The 26,403-nt window shown below is 42.5% G+C and overlaps 1 protein-coding gene across 10 annotated transcripts in view; it reads left to right on the plus strand.

The window, feature by feature from the left end:
* The window catches only part of NACC2 (NACC family member 2), a 128,493-nt gene that overhangs the window by 67,298 nt on the left and 34,792 nt on the right, over window positions 1–26,403 (plus strand). For 3 of the 10 annotated variants that reach the window (XM_072632978.1, XM_072632976.1, XM_072632982.1), the window contains one exon: window positions 20,224–21,160. In XM_072632978.1, coding sequence (XP_072489079.1) covers window positions 20,287–21,160 — 874 coding nt within the window. In that variant the 5' untranslated portion in view covers window positions 20,224–20,286. Of the gene's footprint in view, window positions 1–5,199; window positions 5,261–6,480; window positions 8,967–18,024; window positions 18,423–20,223; window positions 21,161–26,403 lie in introns of those variants that run through there. The other 7 variants (XM_072632984.1, XM_072632985.1, XM_072632986.1 and 4 more) reach the window with 6 other exon arrangements.

The following is a 26,403-nucleotide window of genomic DNA, read 5'->3' on the forward strand; positions in this document are numbered from 1 at the left end:
TTAAATAACATTTTATTTTTTCCCCAATTACATGTAAAAATAATTTTTGGCATTCATTTTTAAAAATTTTGAGTTTCAAATTCTTTCCTCCCAGAGTTGGTAAGCAGTTTGATATAGGTTATACATGTGCAATCTTGCATAACACATTTCCTTATTAGTCATGTTGTGAAAGAAGAGACACAGACCACCAAAAAAAAAAACTACGAAAAAAAGTAAGGTAAAAACAAATGCTTCAATCTTCATTCAGAGGCCATTTTTTCTTGCGTGTGGAATCATGAATCCTTTGGAATTGTCTTGGATCACTGTATCACTGAGAATAGCCAAGTCCTTCACAGTTAATCATTGTACGGTATTGCTGTTAACTGGGTACAGTGTTCTCCCGGTTCTTCTCATCAGTTCATGTCAGTCTTTCTAGGTTTTTCTGAAATTACCCTACTTGTCATTTCTTAGAGCATAACAGTATTTCATTACATTCATATCCCACAACTTGTTCAACCATTCCCCAATTGATGGGCATCCCCTCAATTTCCAATACTTTGCCACTAAAAAAAAAAGGCTGCTATAAATATTTTTGTAGAAATAGGTCTTTTTGCTCTTTTTGCCTCTCTTTGTATCCTCTTCATTTTGAAGGAAGGGACCTCTCCATAGCTATATCTTGTGTTCTCCAGGTTTAGTTTCCTAAGTTCCTATTAGCTGACCCTCACCTTGGACTTTAAAATTTACAAGGCACTGAGTCCACATTACCTCATTTGATCCTCCCAGCAACCCTGTGAGGTAGCCGCTGTGCTTGTGTTATTATTTTCATTTTATAGACAGATTAGAAGTTTGGAGATTTAAGCTTTGGAAGTGGAATTTGAACCAGATCTCTTGATTCCAATCTAGTGATCTTCCTAGTTCACCAAAGTAAATATCTCTCTGTTCTTCATTACTGTTTAATTCATCATCACTAGTAGCAGAGCTGAGAATGTCTCCTAGTTCAAGTCATTAGAGCCCCCTGACACCTATATATATATATATATATATATATATATATATATATATATATATATATATATATATATATATATATATATATATGCCCAGGACTTCCTCCTCATTAGTGTCAAGGTTCTTGACAGTGGAGTGAACAGCCATATTGTTTAAATTCAAACCGTCCTTGGTTTTCAGTCACCCTTGCCAACTTTGGGGAAAGGGAATAAGCATTTATATAGTACCTACTATGTGATGGGCACTGTGTTAAGCACTTTGTAAATTTTATTTATTCCTCACAATAATCTGAGGAGATGTAGGTACTGTCATCTCCATTTTACAGTTGTGGAAACTGAGGCAAACAGGTTAAATGACTTGCTTGGGGTCACCCAGTAAGTATCTAAGGTTGGATTAATGAGATTGAATTTGAACTCAGGTCTTCCTGACTCTAGGCCTTGTGTCCTATCCACTGTGCCAGCCGTGGGGGAGGTGGTGGGGAATGATTCCTCAGGATACCCCCAGAAAAGCGTTAAAAGGACTGCAGAAAGCTTGAAACAGCTCAAATAGCTGATTCTGAAATGCATTGCCCAGTGGTTAAATGAATTTGGTTTTGATGTTGTGGGTGTTTTCTGGTGTGCAACCTGAAACTTTCCTGCTGAAGAAGAGACTTATTATTTATTAAAAATCTAGGAGACTTAAAAAAAAAAACACACACAACAGTCTCTTAAGTGCCTCTGAGTAGCACACAGTAATGTGGTTATTAAAATCCTCACCACCACCTTTTGTGGTCGATGTGAAAGTTGAACACTTGCTTTCTATATACTAGGGGGCTCTAAAGCTCTGTTTTTGTGTTTGTTTTTTAAAATCTTTTTTTTTTTTTTTTTTTTGGTAACATGAAAGCAGCATCCGTAGGGGAAGGAGAACTGGATTTGAATCTCAATTTTTTGCTTACTTAGCTATGTGACTTTAAACAACTCACTCCTCTTTCTGGCCACCAGTTTTCCTCTTCTGTGAAATGAAGTTTGTTAGATTAGGCTAGGAGTTTTTGTGTCAGGGACCCCTTTGACAGTCTAGTGAATAAAGCCTATGTGCCTCTTTTCTGAATGTTTTTAAATGCGTAAAATAAAACACAATATTAAAAAGAAACCAAATAGTTAGAAATATATTTTTTTAAGTTTACCAAGCCAAGGTTAAGACTCTCTGGCCTAGTTGGTCCCTATGGTCTTAAAATCCAGGATCCTAAACTCCTTTATTTCCTCCTATATAATCTCTGAGCTGAAAGTCTCATTAGAGGATGTTACAGATGGGGATATCAAGGCCTAAATGGGAAAGTAGCCTTCTCAACTCAGCATTGATAACAGAGCCAAGGATAAGTACCATTATTCACTATCTAGTATTATTTCAACTGTTTCAATATTTCAGCTATTTCAATTTAATGCATAGGAATTATTATTTGTATAACATCTCAGGCACACTCAGTTCACAGTAACAAGGTAAGAAATAAGGTAGGCCAATTTCAGCAATAACTTCAGGTGCATCCAATTTCTCTTTTGGGCAAGAAGGTGGTGTAGTATACACTGGGGTCAAACTCAGATGGAAATGGGGCCGCTCAACTGGACATAAGGATTCATGCCGACTGCATATTGACTTAGTTTTAAAATGTAATGTCATCTGTTTTATTGTATTTCATATTTCCTAGTTGCATTTAAATCTGATTCAGGTAGTAGCTGAGAATGCTTACAGCCTCATGAAGTCCATGTAGTTGACACCTTTAGCATAGTAGAGTGAGTGTTGGACTTGGTGTCAGGAAGACCTGAGTTCCAATCCTGCTTCTAATACTTTCCTAGGTGTTTTAGTTTGGCTAACTCAGTCTGTTGTGCTTGTTCAGTTATTTCAGTCTTGTCCAACTCTTCATGACTCCATTTGGGAGTTTTTGTGGAGAAGATACTAGTGGTTTGCCATTTCCATCTCCAGCTTATTTTACAGATGAGGAAACCAAGGCATACAGGGTTAAATGACTTACTTGTCCAGAGTCACACAACTAGTAAATGTGTGAGACCAAATTTGAACTCCAGTCCTCTTTTAGGCCAGACTTGAACTGTGATTTCAGTGCCGGCTCTCTATCCCATTTCTCTGCTGGCTATGTAAACATAGCATCCTACTATGTCCCAAGCACTGAGGGTAAGTGATGGGAAGACAATACAATACAACATCCAGGGAGCTTAGAGATCTTGGGGGAGACCACCTGCAAGCAACTGTGTATAAACAAGACATATACAAGATAGATTGTTGGTAATTACCAGAGGGAAGACACTACTATTAAAGGGCTCTGGGAACAATTTCTTGCCAAAAGTGGAACTTTATGTAATCTCTCAGTTCCTTCATTTCTAAAATGGAGCTATCACCTGCTTCCCATGGTTTTGGTGAGGATCAATCAAGATAAAATTGTTGAGTACTTTAAGCTGTTGTTACTGAAGTTGGAAGAGTTGGTACCTTCCCTACAAATCAGGGTGTGGGGCAGAACAACTCTAGTTGAGGGGACCCTTGTCTGGTCTGAATGTGGATCAACTACGTGGTGTCTGGAGAGTAAACTTTAGGTACCAGAAAGAAGGTAGTAGAGAGAGACTCTTCTGGGGTTCTGGTAGGGGCGTATAGGACTAGCTTAAATTCTTGCGTTTGCCCTTTTTGTGGCCCTTTCTGTCCACCTGGAGACAGCTGGGTGACTCAGTGGAGAGAGTGCTGATCCTGGGGTCAATATGAACTCAGACATTATTACTTAGCTGAGTGAGTCCGTTTCTTTTGTAAAATTGAGGCTATAACAGCACCAACCTTTCAGGGCACATAGTAAGTACTCTGTAAATGTTAACTATCATTAATCACCTTGGCCCAGTGCAGTACCTTCATGCTCTTGTTTGAATTGTAAGTAGGATGAAGTGACCAGATTTGAATTCAGTTGAATTCCACAAGCATTGAAGTATTTCTTAGACACACACACACACACACACACACTCTCTCTCTCTCTCTCTCTCTCTCTCTCTCTCTCTCTCTCTCTCTCTCTCTCTCTCTCTGTCTCTCCCTCTGTCTCTCCCCCCTCAAGAAGCTTTTGTTCTACCTCTGAGGGAACAGTATATGCAGATAAGTGGGCATACAATACAAAGTGAATGCGTGTGGGAGGGACAGCAATCATTAACCTCCCTCTGGAAGGTCTTCCTTCTTGAAGCTTTCTTTTAAAGGCTTTATCCCCACGGTACTGAAATATTGAGGGAGTGAACTTAACTGTACTTCTGCTATGTTGAAACCTTACTGAACTTAGCTAAAAGTAGGAAGCTATGAAAGGGTGTGCTTCCTCTCCATATTTGCTCCATCCGCCCTCTAGTGCAGTTGGTCTTCCCAGAAGTTGTTTCGTTGATTCAGGTCAGAATACTGACATCAGTATCAGGTTAATACTGAAGTCCCAGGTGTAATGGATATTAGTTACCATCGGCAAGCCCTTCCTTGTATAGAATAGGGATATTTGCCCCACAGGGTTGTTTGTGAGCATCACGTTAAAGAAAATGGCCTACACAGTGGGGCTTGTTGCATATAAACTGTCATCATCAGGTATTGAGTTTAGGGAAATAGGGCAAGAATTGGGAGATCAATTTAGTCAAGGGTAGCATAGCCTATCATTTTATAGATGAAAATTTGAAACCCATGGAGTTTAAGTGACTTTCCCAGGGTTAGGCATACAAGTAGTAAGTATCAAAGGTAGGATATGAACCCAAGTCCTTTGACTCCCAGGAGGTTTGAGGCTAGGAGTGATTTTCCAATGACTTCATCTTTATGAATAGCCTAGCCTGTATTGTTGCTTTTTTGGGAGGCTACCTAAAGCTTCAGCACCTCCAATCCTTTCTTATCCACCTCCTCTCCTACTTCTTGGCTCCTTCAGATCTTCAGAAAATAGGGCTAACATTGCCCCACGCCCGATCCCCTTGCCCTCCAAGCCCAGTGCTAGGAGAGGACTGCCCTTCCATAGAATGTGAGGGGATGGATTCAGTACAGGAAGGAGGAAGACTAAACCTCTTCCCCACCCCTCACCCCCATACCCTTTATTTTTTAATTAGTTTTTCTCAATTAGCTGGCACTTTTGTCTTTCCTTCCCACCTCTCCATACCCACTCCTAAGAAAAACACAAACCCTGGTAAGAAATATGCTTAGCCAGTGAAACCTTTTCCTATTTCCCTCCTGCAGTGGTGACTGGTCACTTCTTGCCTCGGCCAGCAGGTGTCAGTGGCGGCCTGAGAGCACTGGGGTAGGTAAGATGGGGGGTAAAGGAGGAGGGGCCTGGGTTGGCTGGAGATTATATCATCTCAGAGGCAGCAGCATTGCACAGACCAGGGTTCGAAGCTCTGGAAGATCACCCTCAGCAGCTTGGCTGTTGACAACATACATGGCTTGGGCCTGGGTTGCTTGTTGACCGCTCAACATAGCCAGCCATCCCCTCTCTCAGCACCTCCTAGTCATGTTCCTTGCAGCCAAAGGTTAGTGGCCAGTGAGTGATATTAGCTGGGCTCACTGGTGAAGCCAGCACTTTCTTTGCCCCAGCCCAGTCGGGTGCCGGGGAGTCTGGTTCTATGGCCCCAAGCTGCTTTTTCTCCTCCTCTGCTACACAACCTCTCTGAAACCACATGCATGTGGCTCTGGGGAACATGCTTTGATTCTTCCTCTTACTGTTAACTGGCTTTCTTTTCCCACAAAGCGATTTTCACTGTGCCGGCAGTCGTTTTAATATTGTCTGTATCTTGGATGTGTTGTGATTTACATCTGATTTTTAAGCATAATTAGAAATGCAAGGAAGGCTTTGTGTCTTACCTCTCTGCTTCAACTATTTATGGCAGGCAATGCAAATGAGGAGAACTATGAATATTAAAGATTGGAGTATGTTACAAAGTATCACTGTCTTTAATGAGTTCAGTAATAGGTTCAGGGCTGTGTAGGCATTTTACTGTGAGTTGGATGGGGAGAGGGAGGTGGTTAGGCCATATCTTGTCTCTTTCTAACATTTGGGCCATCATACCTAGAATCTCCTGAGTTAAGCTAGGTTGTTTTCAAGACTAAAACCTCATCTCTTTTATGTACTCCTTCCTCCCCCATGGAATCAGAAATCTGTGATGGTGGAACCTTCCTTATCTATTTCTCCTTCAGCAGTGGTTGAAGATGGAGGAAGAAGAGTTTCAGCGACCTTTCAGGAACCTGGCTAGGGACACAGGAAAGGAAATTAAGTGATAGGGTGGGGAAACACTGAAGAGAATGTATGTCTGCTCACTCCAATCCTAAAGGCAATCCAAACCAGGAAAAGGCAGATGGAGACACTGAATTTTTTATGCCCCATGTACTTAGCACTTTCAGATTCCCTTAGAGCATCATGGGAACCCTGCTTTGGGGAGATCTGGGAAATGTCTGGGGTGATTTGGTGAGAACTGGGGTGGGGGTAGAGGAAAGGGGAGAGACAACTCTGGTTTTCATACAGAGTAAGGAAAAGGTTTTTAAGTTATTAAACCGTGCCCAAGGGAGGCAGTCTTTAAGCTTAAGTTATTTAAATTACAAATATGGGTGAGAGAGATTGTCAGCTCTATTCAAAACACTGTTTAAATTCTTTTGAAACATTCTAGAACCATTTTGTAGCAGTGAAGAGATTCACACACTCCAAAGGACTTGGCCCTTAGTTTGTGCAAATAGCTTTCAGAGCCTCTCCCCGGGCAGCCAGATTGGGGGCTGGGTTTGCTTTTGGTGGGGGACAAGCAGGAACTAGGTCGCCCCTTAGAAGGAAAGTCATACTGTTGGAGATGTCTGAGAAAGATTGGGGGTGGGGGGGTAGCTCCTTTTCCTCTTCCTTTGTTAAGTGAGGGCAATAACGTCTAACATCAAAGGGCTGGGAAACCCACCCAATTCTTTTCCTCTGCCTGCTGGTTTAATTTGCTGCTGGTGTTTTTTTGTTTGTTGTTTTGTTATTTCCTTCCCCCAATGTGAAAGTCACAATATTGAGATTTAAAATATGCAGGTACGGGCATATTTATGGTAAACTTTCACTCACAAAAGCCTGGGCCTCCTGTTCAGGTTAGGTGGCTTCCCTTCCCCCATCTCCTCCCAAACAAATCCAGGAGCTTAAATGCTTGGATTGGCAGTGATCCATTAGATCCTTAATCATGTGATCCATTTGTAAATGGAACAGAGTTGGATAAAAGTCCCAAGTTTTTTAATGAGTCTAAATCTTAGAGGTAGAATTTAGATGAAGAACATATATCTCCTTACTAGTCTCATCAGTATCTACCCACACTAACAGCCCCCTAAGCAGCATTTTACATGTGAAGTAGCTGGAGCTCAAGAGAGGAACGTGACTTGCCCAAGGTCAAACATCTAAGCTAGTTAAGTTGGTAGCAGATCTTCTCTCTACCACACTTCTGTCCCTTTTCTGTCTCCCTATCATTGGATATGTCAGCATCATTGTGTTTGTCTGCTAAGCCAGCCCTCCAAAACAAAGAAGGATATTTGTTAGATTCAAGTGAGAAACCAGCCATCCCTTATATTTTCAGGCACATAAATATTGGATGTTTGGGGTCACAAGAGGCCTGTAATAGGGAGTAGAGCTGTTCAGGAAGTTTGAAAGTTCATGCTGTGGAAAGGGTTTGCTGGGGTTCCCACCCCAGACTGCTTGTACCCCAACTTCTCTATCTCCCTGTAATCCTCAAATCAAACCATCTGGACCACCCCCTTCCTTGTAAGAACTTAAGAACAATTGATTACTTAGTTCAGTACCTCAAAGATCCAGAATCTGTCCCATTAGTGGGTAAAAATCAGGAAATCTAAAATTTCCTGTCACAGCAACATTTTTCCATCATAGAGTGCTTGTGGGTGAAAGGGCCTTCTTTTCTCTATTCTGGGGCTGTGCGGGAAAGAAGAGGGAGAATGAAACTTTGGAGGGTTCTGGTATGTTGTCTCTTTGCATTAAAAAGCACCATCCTTGAGGTCAAATGTTTTTAAATGTGTAAAATGACGTTATAATTGGTGCCCTTAGAACAAGGTTATGATGGTCTGATGCCAGCCTGCTAGAGATTTTTCTAAGCAATTATTTGTCATCTAGTAGGGGGTAGCTGCAAGGTAGTGTGGCCTGGGTCCTAGCTCTAACATCAACAACTTGCTACATGACGTTGGAAGAGTCCTCTCTTCTCTCTACGCCTTAGTTTCCCCGGATTTCCAACAGGGCTGATCACCCCTGCCTTTTCAACACCACAGGCTTGTTGTCAGCATCATACAAGGTAATGGACTTATAACCAATGAAGAAAAGGATAGAGGAGATTCAAAATAGAAGAGATTGTTGTTTTACTTGGCCCTGGGAGAACCAGCCTTCAGAGTTGAACTCGTGCAAAAGGCTTTCTGCTTACCTGGGTCCCTACAGGGAAGCTGGTGTTTTCATGAACAATAAAGCCCCATTGCAGCTGTGGCCTCGCTTTAGAGAAGCGTGATAGTTTAATGCCTAACTGGATCCTCTGGCCAAAACCTTGCATGGCAGCAGCTGCTTTTCCCCAGGAAGTGGTACCAAGTTGAGTTCCATCCAAAGAGCATCAGAACAAGTGAACCACCTCTCAAGGGTTAACTGCACTACAGCCGGGCTGTCTCTTCACAGGGGGAACAGGCAGTAGCCAAAAGTAAGAAGTCATTAATTTGAGCCTGAGATGTAAGCAAAGTTCCCTTCTTTTATGCAGCCTGGGTAACTGTAGACCTCTCAGGCAGTAATTGAAAAGTGAAGGCAATTGAATTACAGGCTGCTGTCCAAACTGAATGCACTTTTTTTTTTTTTTACAACCTCTATTGCATCAGAACTAGGCAGTATTCCTGATGCCCTGATGTTCTCATATGTGTTAATGCTGACTCATAGACTAACTTGCACAAGGAGAAAAAAAATTCCAGGCATCTCCACCATACTAGGTAATGAGCCGGAGCAGGGAGCAGAGGCTGAGGTTCCGTAAGCTCTTCTAATTGACCTTTTAAGATGCTTCCTTATTTTTGGATGGCTGGGGCCCTGTCATACTGCTGAGGCTAGGAGAGGGGGAGTGGGGTGGGGCATGCTGCCTCAAAATTGGGGAAGGGGTCGGGGGAGATGTCTATGTAGAGGCACAGGAGAAACAAAGGTTATAAAATGTATCATCTGACAGTTGTGTGTTGCGTGGAGGTGGGGGGGTGCATTAGGGCATATGGTTCTGAATTGTAGAAGGCTGAAAAAAATTTCTCCCCCTCTCCCCCCTTTCAGGCTGGACTAATTTGCAGGACTCTCCTCCTTCCCCTTTCTCCCTTTACTTGCCACCCAAAAGGTGCCTGTGTATTTTAATGCTTGTGAGTTTGCCTGGGTCCAGAAAGCTCTTATTAGATTCTTAAAATTAAATCCTGCAAAATAATTTAATTTCTCTCGCCTCCCGCTCCCTCCTTGGTAGTAATCTGCAAAGATTAAATGTTGCATTCTTCCAGTGCACTCTGCAAGCTTCTTTAGAATCTGTGTTGAAGGAGGGGAAAGCTGGGGGAGGGGGAGATGGAATTTAATTAAAAAATAATGGGGCTCGTGTGTACTTCCCTGATTGAATTACTACACTTTTGGTGATGGAACTCTATCTAAGTTTATGACCTCTCAGTGCAAGTGTTTTAAGTGTTTCATGGAGACTGTGTGAGGACCTACTCACCTTGCCAGACCACTCGTTCCTGGGTAAGTTTTCTAATAGTTTAGTTCTAGCTCTGGGGTTCTTCATATTTACTAGTAGTGATTTGACTTGGACTGTATAAGATAGGAGCAAATATTTTCTGTTGTGACTCTTTCTTCCCACCTCTGCTTCCCCATGTCCCTGTCCATCTTAATCACTCCTCAGAGAACCCATCTTCCTCATCATTATAGTGTGCATTTATATTAATTTTATATTAATTTTAAGATTTGGAAGGTATTTTACCAGAATCATCGGCAACAATCCTTTGACATAGGCGCTCTTATCGCCCACGTTTTACAAATGAGAAAACTCGGTTGCACAGAAGAGTGTTAGTGTCTCAGGCAAGATTTGAATCCAAGCCTTTTTGATTTCAGATCTAGTTTCCTGTACATAATATCCCACACTACCCTTTTTCCTAAAAGCTGGATCTTTCAGCTGAAACAGAGAGATGATTTGAGCTAGAAATCTAAACTGCAGTAGCACAAGGTCATAGATGGAACTGAGCCCAAGCCTTTCCTTTCCCAGTTGGCTCTCCTTGGAGTTGCTGTATCCCCCCACCCCACCTATAGCTTGTATATTCTGCCCACTAACCTCCCTTTCCCTCCAAAAAGAAGAGCTTTTGTTTTCTAAGTGTGATCAGGTGGGTATTTTGGCTAGGGATTAGCTGAGTCTCCCCTAGGGGAAGGAGAGCTCACATAGACCTTTGTACTGCCCAGAATTTGATCTGGTTTCCCCAGAACAAGTTCCACCAAGAAGAAGCTGTCACTGTACGTAGCCACTCTTTTTCACCTAGCTTCTGAGAGAGAGAGAGAATGAGAATGAGAATGGATATCACTATGAGAGAACATAAGGAGAGACAGGAACCTCATAATAGGATCATAGAGTTAGAGATAGAAAGGACCTCAGAGGCCAAATATCTTTGTTTTACAGATAAGGAAACTGAGGCCTAAGAGGATTAAATAACTAGTCCAAGGTCACATAGATAATAATAGCAAAGCCAGGATTCAGATCCCAGTTCCTTTGCCTTCAAACTTCATTTGAAGTCCATTGCATGAAAATACTAACCATACTTTAAAGAATTTAAGGGAGAAACCATTATATTTTGGGGAGAGGGGTTTAGAGAAATGATAGAAAGGGAACATTTTAGGAACCTGTGTTGATGTACTTCATTTCCCTCTCAAATGTTCCTCTTAGGTAACATTAAGAAGCAGTCAAAATCCATTTCAGCAAACATTCATTAAGCATCTTTGTGACAGTGCCCTGCTTCCATTCCTCCCTGAAAGCTTGCTTATGCTGGGTTCCATTTCCTTGGGGAGGGAGAGACCCATGTCATTGTTATGGTCACCCTGGCTACCGATCGTTAAATGTCTCTTGCAGATTGACCTTTGTGTGTTCTATGCCAGTCTTTCTAGAGCCTAACCCTGTAAGCAGAGAAAGGAACTGATGATAATTTCAAGCTCTAGGACAGGATAGGGAAGCTGGCATTTTCTTAGATCTTAACCTCATAAGTGATTTTATTACCTCTATTATTATTTTTATTCATTTATTTATGTTTGTTTATTATTTTATTACCTCTATTTGATTTCATGGAAGCTTTGGTTTCATGGATTCCCAGTCTGATGGAAATGACTGCTTTGCCTCCTAAGCCAAAGGAGAGAGGTCTGATAGCCGGGGTCTACTCTATCTTATAAATACCCTTCTTTGCTGGGGTAAGAAAGCTTCTAAGTGCTCTCAGATCTAGTAGTACAGTGGATAGAACAGAAGGGATAAGATAGTTAGATTTGGAGACAGAAACACCTAAGTTCAAATCTGTTCTCAGATGCTGTGTGACCCTGGGTAAGTCACTTAAACCCAGTTTGCCTCAGTTTCTTCATTTATATAATGGAGGTAATAGCACCTATGCCCCATAGCAGTTATGAGGACCAAATGAGGTAATAATTATAAAGCTCTGGGTCTGTCACACAGTAAGAACTATATAAATGTTAGCCTTTATTAAGTGTGGTTAGAATAACAACTAATAAAGTATTTAATAATCTGCAAAACACTTTACATACATTCTCATGATGATCCAATGAGATATAGGTATTACAGGTTTTGTTCCCATTTTAGAGATAGGAGAAAACTGGAGTTGAAAGAGTGACTTGTCTGGTCACGTAGCTAGTTTCGAGTCCCACATTTGACAATCTTTCTGCAATACCAGCCTTCCTCTTCTTCAAGGAGCCCAATGATGGAGGTAGGCGAATGATTAATCTTCTTGTTCACAGATGAGGAGTCAGATGCTCAAAGAGATAAAGTCTCACCCTTTCAGGGAATGAATCCAAAAATGAGGTGAAACTGAGGGCTCAGAGCTTTGGAGAAAGTGGGCACAACATTTTTAATCCCAACTACTCATCACTGTAACTCTTCTGGCCCTTGCCTCACCCAGCTCCATTACTCCATGACCTTCCTTAGAATATCTAGTATAACCTTCTCTTCCAATTTCAAGAATCCATTTCCAGCTTTTCCTTTGGATCAGGGATCCAGAGGATTTTCCTCTTTCCCTCACTATCTCAACATTCCAGGGTGTGAGTGATCAGTTTTCCCCAATTCTCCCATGAGCACCAAAGAAATCATGGATGTTTGGACCATTTCCACCCCTCCTCTGTATCTGAGTCTATGAAAAGACTCTTGCCCTCAGCCCCTTCTCTTTTCTTTTTTATAAAAATAATTTTGTATTGATATTTTAATATGCTTCCTGAAGAACCTTTTCATACACTAAAGAGTAAAAGGGAAAGGAAGCAGTTTACCATGTATAATAACCAATAAATGGTAAAAGTCTGATGTAGGCAATAGTCTGCAGCCATAGTCCCCCACCTCTTCAAAGAAAGGAGGGAGGTGCCTTCTCATTAGCTTTTTTTTTTTCCAGTTTTTTCTCTCTTGCTGAATGTTTGGGTCAAGGCAAGCTGTCAGTTCTGTGTCCTGATTTTTTTTTTCTTTTTTGCAGCCCTCAAAGGATAAGCAAAACCTTTTTCTTTTCCTTCTTCTAAAGTTCAGCTTTGTTTCAGCCCCTGCCAAGGCTTCTAAGAATGCAATTTAAAACCAGCGCCTTTCTTTCCTCTCCTTCTCTGTGAATAAACGCACTGTGAAACATTGGTGGGTTGTAGTTAAGCCTCCATGCTTCACAGGTTGCTTAAGGACAAGGCAGAAAAACTGCCTAATTGTCTTGTGGTCCCCCGGGGATGTGACAGTCACATCGTTTTCTAGGTGAATAATCTTTACTTCTCAGGGGAAGTTTGTCTGGCCCTGAACACTAGGGTATTTAAGCAGAAACCATGGGGGAGAGGGGGAAAACCTGGAATGGTAAGATTTTGGCTGCCTTACTGGAGTCAGTGATGAGGTCTGTGGTTTTTCTCTTCAGAGAGAGCTCCTTCACTATCAGCTGGTATACATACCCACTTGCTTTCCTCACTCATGATGGGCATGTGTTTTAAAATAAGGACCTCGAAAATAGCCTTGCAATTTGCCTGGGATTCTCAGGTTGGTTCCAAGGATAATTGTAGATGCTTAAGAGTTGGAAATGATATTATGGAATATATAATGTCCCTGTAGAATAGATTAGAGCTAGAAAGAGAACTACCTGGTATAGTGTGTATAGTCCTGGAAAGGTCAATTTTATTGTTTTTTATTGGCTTTATCCTATATTTTCGTTTGAACTTAACAATTGAAAATACAAAGTAGGGATCTACCCTGGTGTGGAAAGTCCCTCCCCCCCCATGCATGTTTGTAATTTGATTTTAGAACATTCCCCAGACCACTGAGAGATTAAATGATTTGATCTTCGTCACACAGCTAGAATGCATCAAAAGCACAACTAGAACTTAAGATCTTTCTAACTACAAGGCCAGCGCTCTCTGCCCACTGTCACACTGACCCTCATTTTATCTGTGGGTGACGATTCCGAGAGATGTGTGAATAGAAAAAGAGGCAGGTTGAGGTCTTATAGTTACAGTGGACAGCAGATGCTACAGGAGGATCTAGGAAATATCAGGAGAGCCAGAAGAACAACCTTGCCTGGTGCACCATCCCTCTGTGGAGTATTAGCTGGAGGTCATAGATAGGAATCCCATCCCAGAAGATGACCAGGTGTGGGTAGATTGCAATCTGAACCCCTAAAAGCAGCATCTAAATGAATGAGAATATGAGTCTGGTAAAGAATGTGATTTGTGCTTTGGAGCCTATCAGAATTCTTCAGGAAGTCCTTTCAGATCCAAAATTTGCTCCATAGCAGGTCTTTTGTTATTGTTGTTCATTGCTTTAAAACAGAATAGCATCTTTTGTTTATGTCACTTCCATTTCCCAATGTATCTCCTCCCCCCTACAGCCATCCTTTGTAACAAGAAGATAAAAGAAAACAAATTAGTTCAGCTAAAATAGACCACATCAAAAAAATCTTGACATATGCAGTGTTCCACACCCATAGTGGCTTACTTTTGCAAGGAAAGAAGATGAGTTCCATCACACATCCCTTCTTTCTGGCCAAGCTTGGTTGTTATCCTTTTGAAGACTTTAGTTTCCGTTGTTTTGTTGATCTTTTCATTTACGTTGTCATAGTCGTGTATATTCCTGAAGCTGCTCATGTCTTTCTTATATTTTTTGGCTTTTGTCATATTTCTTATTTTTTATAGTACCATAATATTCCATATATTTATCCACTCCAATTTGTTTAGCTTTTCTCCAGTCAGTGATCATCACAGTCCTTTGTTGCCCCCTTCTCTCCCCTCTTCCCCCAAATACGCTGTTTTAAGTATTTTGGTGTTTATGGAACCCCTCTTTTTAATCTTTGAGTTCCTTAGAAGTATGTGACTGGTAGTGCAGTCTCTGATTCAAAGGATATGGACATTTTAGTCACTTTCTTTACATCCAAATTGCTTTCTAGAATGGTCAGAACATCCATAGCTCCACCAGGAATAAATTAGTGTGCCTATCTTTCCACAATCCCTCCAACACTGACTTCTTGTACTTTTTCATCTTTTCTATTTAGAGCAGGACATTCTCAAACATTGTGATGATCTGCAACTACTTCAGAGTAATGAGGATTTATTCATATGAAATGCTTTGGTTGCTGGGCAGAGGGCAATGCTGTCGAGTTCTGTGGGAAAAAATAATTTTCTTTGAAATGAATCAAAACAAAGGGAATGCTGGGAAGCTATGGATTCTGTTGTCCAACTCAACAGCCTCCAGTGACACTGTGTTCCCAGCCTTGGATAAGGTGCACTGTGAGGCAGGTAGAAAGAAGTAAGAGATTTGATACTTACCTTCAAGGAATCCATTGTCTAGTTAGGAGAGAAGACTTAACCATTTGATTTTATTTGATCTCACGTGCAGTTAATCAGAGCATAACAAGGTCTGTGAGCTCTCAGAAGGAAAGATTCCATAGTGTGGGCTAATATAGCGAAGAACGACTCCATGGGGGCTTGTGGAGTTTTGAAATTGGCCTTTAAAGAATCTAATTGTAGTTAGGTGGAGAGGGAAAGGATAGGCATGCTGTACAGGGGAATACCATGAATCATATCTATGATGGGAGAAGGACTACATATGATCCGTGAAGAGTAACAACAAAGGAGACTTACCTGGAAGGTGGAGCGCTAAGTTGGGAGCTTATTAAAAGTAGTAAGCATGGGCCTTGGATGCCAACCTGGTCTTTAGCCTATCATGCAATGAAAAGTTGAGTTTCCTTTCAGAGACCACTTGGAGGCAGGAAGAAAGAAGGATGATTCAATTTCATTGAATTTCTTTCTCTCAATGAAGCACCCCTTCTTTGCCTTCTCTTTCCTCCCTTCCTTGACAACCCACAATTTTCAATGTTAGGGTTCTGGAGTTTGGTTTTTATGGGGTAGTAACCTAATCATTAAGCCTTTATAGTTAGTTGTACAGATCTTCATACTTTTCAAAGAGATTTCACTTTTTCTCTGTTGTCAGCATTGTAAGTTTAATATGGTACGGAACTGGTATGTTGTCTGGACCAATGAGGGGTGTTCTTTCCTCTTCCTATTCTGTGTACCCCAGAAATTTTGTCAGTGTTCCAGATAGAGGGATTGGGAAAGACCATGCTTCCCATGTATTGGAGGGATTCATTCTCTGATGCTGCTGAACTCAGCCATTTTTTTTTTCATTCCCCCAATCACACTGCTTGTCTCCATACTCGCCCCTGATGGTTGTCATCAGCTTAATATTTGTGGTGAAGAAAGACCACGAATAATATTTTCTCCCAAGTACCTTCACTTGGACAGCTCCCTGCTCAGAGTTCCTTCCACACACCTGGATTTCTTCAAGCTCTCTATTCATCTTGTTTTTATCTAGTTTTCGGAAGCTAGAGCCTGTTAGTGAATAGGGAGGCACCAGCTGGCTCATTCTTTAGTCTCCCATACTGCTCTGAAAGGACTTCTTAGGCAGAATGGGGGAGGAGAAGAAGATAAAGCAATGAGGATGTTCCTGTCCCACGATCGGTTTCTCAGACACATGTTGTGTTTTCCAGGGGCTTTCTCTCAATGAAAGCACCCCTTCTTTGCCTTCTCTTTCCTCCCTTCCATGATAACCCACAATTTTCAATGTTAGGGTTCTGGATTTGGTTTTTATGGTGTAGTAACCTAATCATTAAGCCTTTACAGTTAGTTGTTACAGATCTTCAAAGAGATTTCATATCTTTTAAAATAATTTTTACTTTAACTGCAACAATCCTGTTAGAGAATGAAGATTAATAATATTTTATCCCCATTTGATACCAACAAACCCCCCACCCCTTATCTAGTTGGAGGATGAAACTGATACCTGAAGCAGTGAAGGACTTTCTCAAGGTCACATAGCAAGTCACCTGGAGAGGCAGCATTAGGACCTAAGCCTTCTCACTCTCTGGAGACCAAACCATTTGTTGCATACTGAGAGAAAAGGGGAATGCAAATTGACTGAGAAATTGGCAGTTGGTGCTGCCTGTTTGGGGAGTAGGGGAGGGAGTGAGAGGGGCATTGAGATAGCTCAACCCACTATGGACAACATTGGTTCAAGTGCCAAGGGGATACTGGTATGTTGGACTTGAATAGGAAAAGCCTTAGTTTAGAACTCTTCACTTCCTCACAGGCATCCCTGCAGTTTCTTCCCTTTCTTCCATTGCATCTGCAGTCCTGAAGTTAATGTGTGGAGATCCACTGTACAAGAAAATACCCAGTGCACGTACGCTTCTCGTAACTAGGAAGTGGTTGGGCAGGGGTCCAGGATATCTATCTGCATGCATGGTTCTTGAGTAGCTCTGGAATCCAGGTACTGTGGTTTGAGACATCTCAGGCAAAAGAAACTGGGGAGAAGAAAAAAAAGTCGAGAATGTTTATCTGTAGCCCTAGGAGGAGCTAAAGAATCAGGGCTCCATAGGAGCAGAACAGACAAGTGAGGGACAGGTTCTTTCCCAGAAAAAGGCCCAAACTCGCTCAATACATGTTAAATACTTTTTGAATCTGAAGTGAGGAGACAATGTGACTAGGATTTCATTACTTACGCAAATGGATTTGCTTTTAGTAGATGGAGCCTCAGCCTGAGAGCCGTTCCCATGGGGTAGTCATCGTGGTTCCTGCAGCTGAAAATGTTTTTCTAGTGTGTTAAGAAAAGGTGGTGAGGGGTTCTTTGGGAGAGGAAGAGATGAGAGCCTTGTCATTTTTTTCCTTGCCAGGTAGAAACCTTTTGGCCCAAGTCTGTTGTTCCATCACATTTCATAAAGTTGCCTGTTGACAAAGGGGCATCCACAATAAAATGCTAAACTTGAATTGGAGATATAGAGCTCAACTGACCAGACATCAGCTAACTTGGGACTCAAGTGTTGCTTTTGTATTTTCAAGGTGTCTTTGAAAGGGGGTGGTGGTGCACAAATATCTCCTGTTTTTCTTTTCTCTTCTCACTGTCTTGCTGTGCTTTTCCTTCTTTTTATCTGTCTGTCCCAGATGCTGTCTCTCCCTCCCTGTCTGCTTGTCCCGGTGCTCTCTATTTCTTGCTCCCTTTCCTTTTCTCCCCCCAACCCCCTCCACTCCATCCCTTCCTGCCTCTCTGCCTCCTTTTGCTCTCCTCCGACTCATTTCCTGCTCTCCCTGGAGGAGTTAAGCAGGGGCGATGCCAACCCTGCAGACTGTTTGGAATAGTTTAAATGCTTTGACACTCTGGATGTACTAGATGGCAGGGGAGGCAGTTTACTGGGTAATTCATATGCAAAACTGCACTATAAATTTAAAGCCTGTCTCAGTTGCCGTGGCACCACTAAGCATTTCATCAGCGTACAGTACAGTATTTCTGCCATCTTTGTTTGCATTGCAGTGAGTCATCAAGTCTGTCTTGTACCAACACTCGGAGCCGTGCATTCCTCTGGCTCTGAGATTTTGCTGTTTTTAAAGCTTCAGTTTGAAGTTGGCATTTACTCCGGGTCCCTAATCAAAGACGGCTATTCATTCCCCAGAGCAGCCTGAATGTTCATCTGCATCCGGCCTGTTCATTTAGATGCCGTTCGCTGCCTGGGAGATTGGACTGGCTAATATAGCCTCAGCTCCAGTAGATACAAACGGAGGACTGGAGACTTTTCCCCCCTCCCTCCCCCTGCTGCCCCTCCGCCCCGAGTGCACGCTCTCCTCCGTTTGCTGCAGTTCCCGTAGAGGCACAAGTCACTTAGCCAGCCTTTGGCGGTGACAACCTACAGTCCCGCGGTATCCTAAGGTAGGTTTGCCAGCCAGGAGACTGGGAGCCAGTAAAGTTCTTTCTCCAGAGAGTATTCTTGCCTTTTCTTGGACCTAGCAGCAGCACAGTGAGATTGCCTGTCTGGCGGCTCGTCTCTCTCCCTTACTCCTTCTTTCCTTCCTTCCTGTTCCCCATCTCTGCAGATAGAACCGGACTTATATATTTTTTTTTTTCCAGAACAGAGCAACCCTTTGTGAAGGACTTCTGGCCTTTTCTAAATCAGCTGTTTTTGTTTATTTTTTTCTAATCCCCCCCCCCCCCCCTTTTTTTTTTAAAGAATTTATCATCAGGTAAACATCCCTTGAGTCCCTCTGCCGGATTTTCAGGAGCAACCCAGGATCTGTCTGGTCCTGGTCCAGTTCTCAAAGCTTCTCTCCACCAGCACTACCCCCCCACCATCCATTTTCAGTATCTTTCCCTTACTGGCAAGCTCAGGTTGGGATTTCCCCTACCTAGGGTACTGGGGGGACAGGGGTATATAAGTTTGGACAGTATGTGGCTCTGTATAATCTTCTAATTAGTTTGTACTCATTTGCTGGTACAGCCCAGACTAACCAGTTTGAGTTTGGAGACTTAACTGTTTGGTTGCTTTATTGGGGTTGGGGGACCAATGAACTGGAGTGCCCATCATACTCAGTCCCTTAAAATAGCTGATTAGAAGATAAAGTTTTAAAAAACCACTGGATCTTGGAGTGTTTTAGGAGGCAGAGGGCAGGGGGACGGGTGGAGGTTGTCACCAGGGAGTTAACTATTCCTTCCAAAGGATGGAGTTTTTCCTGCAGTCTCTTAACCTTCTCTTATACCTCTTTTTTCTTTCCCTGAAAGTCTAGAAAGAACAAGGGGGACAAATAGACTAGCAGGTCTTTTCCTGCTGGAGTAAAAGGGCCTGGATGTTTTTAAAGAAAAAAAAATCGAAACTTAAAACCTTGCCTTGATAGACTGCACTACACTAGTGAATGTTTCTCTGTGTCTGTATCTGTCCCTCCCTCCTCCTTCATTGCCTCTCCTCTCTCAGATGGGTACATACATGCCTCCTGCCCATGGGTAGGTGAGGATTGTCTTGCTGTTCTGGATGGGTGCTAACTTCCAGAAATGTTGCAGTAGAAAAGAATACCATCAGTGTTGGCAACATTCCCTGGGCCCTCTCTGAAACCAAAGGGTTCTTGTCTGGGCCACATCAAATTGCTGATCTGCAGTCTCTTGTCTGCCTTAGGTGTCTGGTGGGGGAGGTGGGGAGGGAAAGGTGGCAAGAGGAGGTGTTTAATTCTCCCTTCAAAAGCTCCATTCCTTTGCTTCTGGGATCCTTTTTTTGTTTCTCTCCCTTTTGAAAAACATATTAGCATTGAGTGCTTGGAGATGGTTTAGAGGAGGAAGAATTCAGGGACCAAGTGCATATTTGGGATTTAGGTCTTTTTTTTTTTTCCTCCCCCTACTCTTGGTTTTCTTGGTCTTGCTTCCAAAGCTGAGTTTCAGCGTAAAAAACAAAGTTGCTGCCTAAGAACCTCTGGAAAGCTCTATGGTGAGGAAAGGACTATGGAAGCAGGGAAGCTGGTTATAGGGGGAATGTGAGCTTAGAGAAAATGCCTTCCCCTTCTCTCCTCTTTAAAGCAGAACATCCATTTAGTCAACTTATGTTCCTTCCACCACTCCAGAAGTGTCTTGAACTGAATTTTCATGCTATTTTCACAGATTTTCATTTCCCCATAAAAGAAACTGATGCAAACTTGTCTCCTCTTCATCTCTCCCCACCATCCTGAACCTCCCCTGTCCTTCTTTACAGATGTGCCCTTCTTTGGAACCAGCTGTGTTGAATGTCTAAGGTGTCCTGGCTCCTTGCCCAGTCATGTCCCAGATGTTGCACATAGAGATCCCCAATTTTGGGAACACTGTCCTGGGTTGCCTGAACGAACAGCGTCTACTGGGGCTCTACTGTGATGTCTCCATAGTTGTCAAAGGGCAAGCCTTCAAGGCTCACCGTGCTGTCCTGGCGGCCAGCAGCCTCTACTTCCGGGACTTATTCAGTGGCAACAGCAAGAGCGCCTTTGAACTGCCCGGGACAGTGCCCCCTGCCTGCTTCCAGCAGATCCTCTCCTTCTGCTACACGGGGAAGCTCAGGATGGCGGCCAGCGAGCAGCTCGTGGTGATGTACACGGCCGGCTTCCTGCAGATCCAGCACATAGTGGAGCGGGGCACAGACTTGATGTTCAAGGTGAGCTCGCCCCACTGTGACTCGCAGACCGCCATGATCGAGGACACCAGTTCGGAGCCCCAGAGCCCCTGCAACCAGCTACAGCCAGGCCCTGCACCCTATGTCATGTCCCCTTCTGTGCCCATCCCGCTTCTCACCCGCGTGAAGCATGAGAACCTGGAGCTCCAGCCAGCAGCGGGCCCAGGCCTGGCCGCCAAGCGGCCCCTGGAAGCTGGGGCCCGGGATGGATCGGGGGGCGGCGGGGCGGCAGTGGGCGGGGCGGCACCTCTGAAGCTGTCTCGAGTATCGTACTATGGGATGCCCAGCCTGGCCACTCTCATCCCCAACATCCAGCAGGTACAGTACTCCCAGGGTGAGAGGACCAGCCCCGGGGCCAGCAGCCTCCCCACCACTGACAGCCCCACCTCCTACCACAATGAAGAGGATGAGGAGGACGACGAGGCCTATGACACAATGGTAGAGGAGCAGTACGGCCAGATGTATATCAAGTCCACAGGCAACTATTCAGGTAATGTCATAGAGTAAAATGACAAATCAGTTATGTTTTCCTGGTGCTTTATGCTTTATTAGAAGTGTTCATGGGGGTTTGTGCATTTGAGCCTCCCCATGCCTTGGGGGATAGACCATGAGCTAATCCATGACATGGTTTAGACTTCCTGTTTTCAGGTAGGGAGGATAAGACGCCAAAAGTTTTCCTAGCTCACTGAAGGTTATAGAGTGATTTAAAGCTCCTTCTTAAAGTCGGAACTGAGGTCCTAGAGCTTGGTTTTTGTTGTTGTTTTTAAACTTCCTTAATTCTCTCTCTTTCTGTAGCTACCTATCTAGTGGAGACAGGTAAGATTTAGCAGGAAATCACACAGTGCCCTTTCCCATGTTCCCCATGCTGCATTCATATCACTTTTCCATTCGATTTGCAAGAGGCCAAATGGGGATAAGATTGCTCCACTTGGAGATGGGACAGTCTCTTGTTGTCTTTGTACCCCTGATGTTCTTTTGTCCAAGTGACTTGTAGGTTCAGGAAGGATGCTGGGCACTGAGGGCATCCACCACGGTGACTAGTCTAAAGAAGGTAGTTGCTGGGGTCATGGCTGCAGAGACCAAGCTTGTTTAGATTTGATGGCATAATGTGGGTTGACATCTGATCTTGGAGGGCCAGGAGTTTTCCCTGATATCTTATTATCTGCCTTTCCCTGTTCCCTAGACTTGTAACTCATTTATGTTCCTCCTCTGCCAGGGGGAAAGCCAGTGTGAAAATTGCTCACAAAATATCCCTAGCTTGATGGGTTTGCTGTGCTGTATCCCTTTCAACAGAGAGGGGTAGATGGCAGAAGTGGTTTTTTTTGTTTTGTTTTTTTGGGTAAGGTTCAGTCCCCAGGATAAGAAAAAAGGCTTATTTAGCCCCAACAAGCAATTGGGAGGTTCCTAATTGGTATGCAGGGCCTAGAGATGGTACACTCAGCAGTTTGCATTCTCTTGAGTTTTCACAATGATCAGATTGGATAGGGGAGAACTTGCCTCTGTCTATAGTCTTACTGTGTTGCCTTGACCTGATAATGATGATTGGGGAGGGATAGGGAGCAGGGCAAACATCCGAGAGATGTTTGTCATTCTTCCTGGTCTGCCCCTCTTCCTTAAATCTCCTTGCCAGCTCCTATGACTGATCTAGTTAGCAACAAGTTTCAGTAACCAGTTTCCTTTTGCTCCAGTTTATTTTCTGATTTTTCTTCTTGCAACATAATATTGTACTGCATTATTTTCCAAGAGAATAGTTGTGATTTTTTCTTGTTCTGAATCTAGTAATGGTGGGCAGGTAAGCGGGGAAGACTGTGTGTATACATATATTCAGAATACCATGACAATATTGGTCTGATTTAGGCACTCCTTAGGTGTAAACCCTGGTCACTTGCCTCCAAAGGTCTTTCTGTTTTCATTTGAAATTTAAAGTGGTTGGAGCACCAATATTTTCCTTGAAACAATATAGTTCTAATAGAAGGAGACTTTCAGCAAATGCTGTTCATCTCAAAGGCCCATTGGCCAGGGGTACAACCAAGAGGGGTTTAGTTAGCATTTGCTTCCTGTGCTGCAAAAAATTCCTCAAGCAAGCCAGCAACTCCCCAGGGGTGTGTGCACAGAGAGCTGGTTCTATGGATGTAAAATTCCTTTTGGAGGGTGCCCTGTGTTTTAAGTATAGGGGCAGCATGTTGGATTTAACTGGAGATTTGGGTCAGCAAACGGTATTGTTTGTAATTTGGCCTCAATAATTCAGAGAATTTCTCACTCTGCTCCTCCTGAAAACAAACTCTGTGTGTGCATTTATGTATGCGTGCTTGCGCGTGCAAATCCCTTCTGACAACAAGGCGATTTGGCCTGCGGGAGAAGAGAAATCTGTCCATCGGTGCAGTTTTCTCTGCCTACCATTTTAACAGAGGAAGCTCATGTCACACAACTTTGGGGTGGGGGAAGGCTGTGCCAGTCTCAGAGGAGGGGTAGTTCTGTCAGAAAAATGCAATCTTATAATAGTGGGGAGACCATTATGGTGGTATAGTGGTGTCAGGCAGGGGTTGGCATCCAGTAGCATGAGTTGGCAATGAGCTTTGAACCTGGGTGGGTGAGGGGGTGACAACTAGCCCATAACTGCAAAATCTCTTCTGCAGCAGGCTGAAATCAAATGGCTTACTGCCCAGACATCTAGTTTTAATGAAATTGGTATGCCTAGTTCTCCTTGTATGAAGATCGAACTCCTGATTCAGGTATTTGCTGAATTTGAAAACAAAAAACAAACCCAAGCTAGAAATTGAGAACTGAATTCTACCCTCCACTCAGCCACTAGCATGTTCTGTCTTCTTAGGCATACTTAGGGATGTTTGATGTTCGTCTCTATATATTGTGAGCAGTAATAAAATGAGGAAGCTGAGGCCCATACATGTAAAGCAACTCATTCAAGGTCACATAGAGGCAGACGTGTGGTAGGAAGAACACCGAACTTGAATGTGGGAGATCTATATTCGAATGGTGACTTAAAAGCTTAGAAGGCATTGTGTATGATCTTGAGCTAGTCAGTTTGTGATCAAACTACTTATCTTTAAAAGGAGAGGGAGAATCAGACTTTGATTCCTGGTCTCTTAGGGTTAATGCGAGGAAAGGGCAATGGTGAATCTTATAACGTTAAAGAAATATGAGCATTTGGCATTTCATAATGCCAGAGCCAAGGCTAGAAGTCCAGTCTTGGTCCCTATGTCATATTTTATCATCATAGTCTATACTGTTTATTCTCTTTGTACCTCAGTTTCCTTATCTATAGGATGGGGAGAATATTCTGACCTATCTCTGAGGGGAGTTTTAGAAGAATGCAGTGAGGTAGATGTGAATTCACTCTGTAAAGTATGAATTGTCATAAAGATATTAATCATTATAGTCCATGGGGATGTTTCACTGAACTAGTTATTATTCATACTCTTACTCGAATCCCCTCAATTTAAATTCAACTCTCTCTATCACATTCTTCACACCACTGTTTCTAGCTATAGCATGATGCCATTCCTCTAAGGCTGTGATTGTGTTTTAAAGTGGTTCACCAACCATAATTGGGTCAAGGAAATGTGGTGTATGTATGTTTTTCTTGGTTAGAATCTAGGTTGTTTGAAATAGTGCTGTTGACATTGCTGTCTCTTTTGGGAAGACTAGTCTGACCTCCCAGAAGTGCCTTTCTAGAAGCCACTGATGATAAGTCAGGAAAGAGTTTTCTGAGGATGTAATGGAATAAAGGTTTTCATCTTAGTGGTTTGTACAGTGCTTTGTAACACACTGGGAATACAATCAAATAGTCACTCAAAAAAAATAATGATTTAACTTTCTTTTCCACTACCCTTCATGTTGAACAAACAAACAAAATAGAGTCCTTAATAGTCATACAAGGCAAAAGAAATTCCCATATTTTGATGTATCTGAAAACCATATGTCTTTTTCTACGTTTTAAGTTCATAGTCTCTTTGTCAGGAGGTAAGTGGTATGTTTCTTCTTTATTGTTTTGGACTCAGTGGTGTTTATCATTGATTGGTGTTCTAAAATCTAAATCTAAATTGTTGGAATTCTAAAGTCTAAATCTAAATTGGAATTCTAAAATCCAAAGTGTTGTTATTGTGTACATTATTTTTCTAGGTCTGCATCCGTTCATAGATCTCTTCTCAGTTTTCTCTTTCTGAAACTGTTTCATCATGGTTAAAATATTCCCCTGTTAGCCATTCTCCAATAGGACACCCACTTAGTTTCTAATTTTTGGCTACCACAAAGAGAGCAGTCAGCTTAATAATAAAATCAGTTGGCATTTATATCGTACTTCCAAGCTTGCACTTTACAGACATGATCTAATTTGAGCCTCACAAAAATCTGTAAGGAAAGTAAGTAAAACAGAAGTTACCCAGTCTTCCCAGGCAAGGTACCTGACACACAGATTAAATGACCTGCTTGTGATCATCCAGTTTAATAAGCCTTGGAAGTAAGAGTCAAACTTGGCCTGTCTGATTCTAACCCTAGTACACTTTACAATATATTACATGCTATCTTTCTAGAGAAGCTTTGAGGTTCATGTTTTAAGTATGCCCTTAGAACAGAATGTTGGGAATTTTGTCCCGACCCCCACTTTAGCTGCTTCTCTGGGGGGAAGGGGAGGCAGCATTCATTCATTGGCTTCTCTCAAGAGTTAACAGGAGAAGTCTCTATTTTCAGCCTAATTTCTTCTCTTGACCCCTTGGCTATGGGGAATGAGATACAAAAGCCTCCTTTGGAACTCTAGGATGGGCTTTGGCACAAAAGGATCCTTTGGAATTTGTTGTGTTTTTATCTGCCACCTCACCAGTTAGGAATAGCAAGCACCCTGCTAAGTGGACCTGAGCCCTTGCATGGGGGATGGGTGGTTGCTTGTAGGGAGAGGATATTTTCTGGAAGGCAAGTTTTCTCTCTCCTTTGAGCCAGTAGAATCCACAAGCTTCTTTTATTCTCATAGACAGCCTTTGCATATAAAAGAGCCCCTGTGAGTCATTGGGCTATTCACTTAACCCTCTGGGCCTCAGTTTCTTCCTATGCAAAATGAAGTGACTAGATTAGATTTTCCTTAGTATCCCTTTAGAGCCTTAATCAGTTTATGATTCTACACATATTTTCATATTTAAGAATGAGCCTACCACAATGGGTAGTTTTGAGCTGCCGTGAAGAAATACAAGGGGCTCTCTGCTTCTACACTACTTTGCTCAGTGAGCCTAGTTAGTTGGAATTGCCAGTTTTGAGTTCACTTTGTGGATAATACAGCTGTAAATGTGCTAAGTTTTTTACACAACTATCTCAAGTTCCTTCCTCATCTCTTCTTCCTTAACTCCTGTTTAAAATGTTTTCCCCCACCCCTGAAACTTAGAGGGCAAATTCCTGTCAATTAACTTCCTCATGTACATGTATGGTATTCTTTTAGAGGCAAAGATGCCCGAGCAGGAAGAGCACAGATGTGAATGTCTGATGAGGAAACTCTAGATTTGGAGTTGGAACACTAGGCCCTGCCCTGTAGTAATATATAGGGCCTTGGCCTTGACATCTCTGTGAACTTAAAATTTTCTTTTTTAATCTATAAAATTCAAGTTTGGACTAGATAAGTGATTCTAAGGTGCCATAGTCAAGTATTTTGATAATTGTATTTCAATATAATTTTCTTTGTATTCAGATAGATAAAATGCATTTAAAAACATTCAGAGAAGTCTCTAGACT

The sequence above is a fragment of the Notamacropus eugenii genome, chromosome 1 (assembly GCF_028372415.1).
Source record: "Notamacropus eugenii isolate mMacEug1 chromosome 1, mMacEug1.pri_v2, whole genome shotgun sequence".
Lineage (NCBI taxonomy): Eukaryota > Metazoa > Chordata > Mammalia > Diprotodontia > Macropodidae > Notamacropus > Notamacropus eugenii.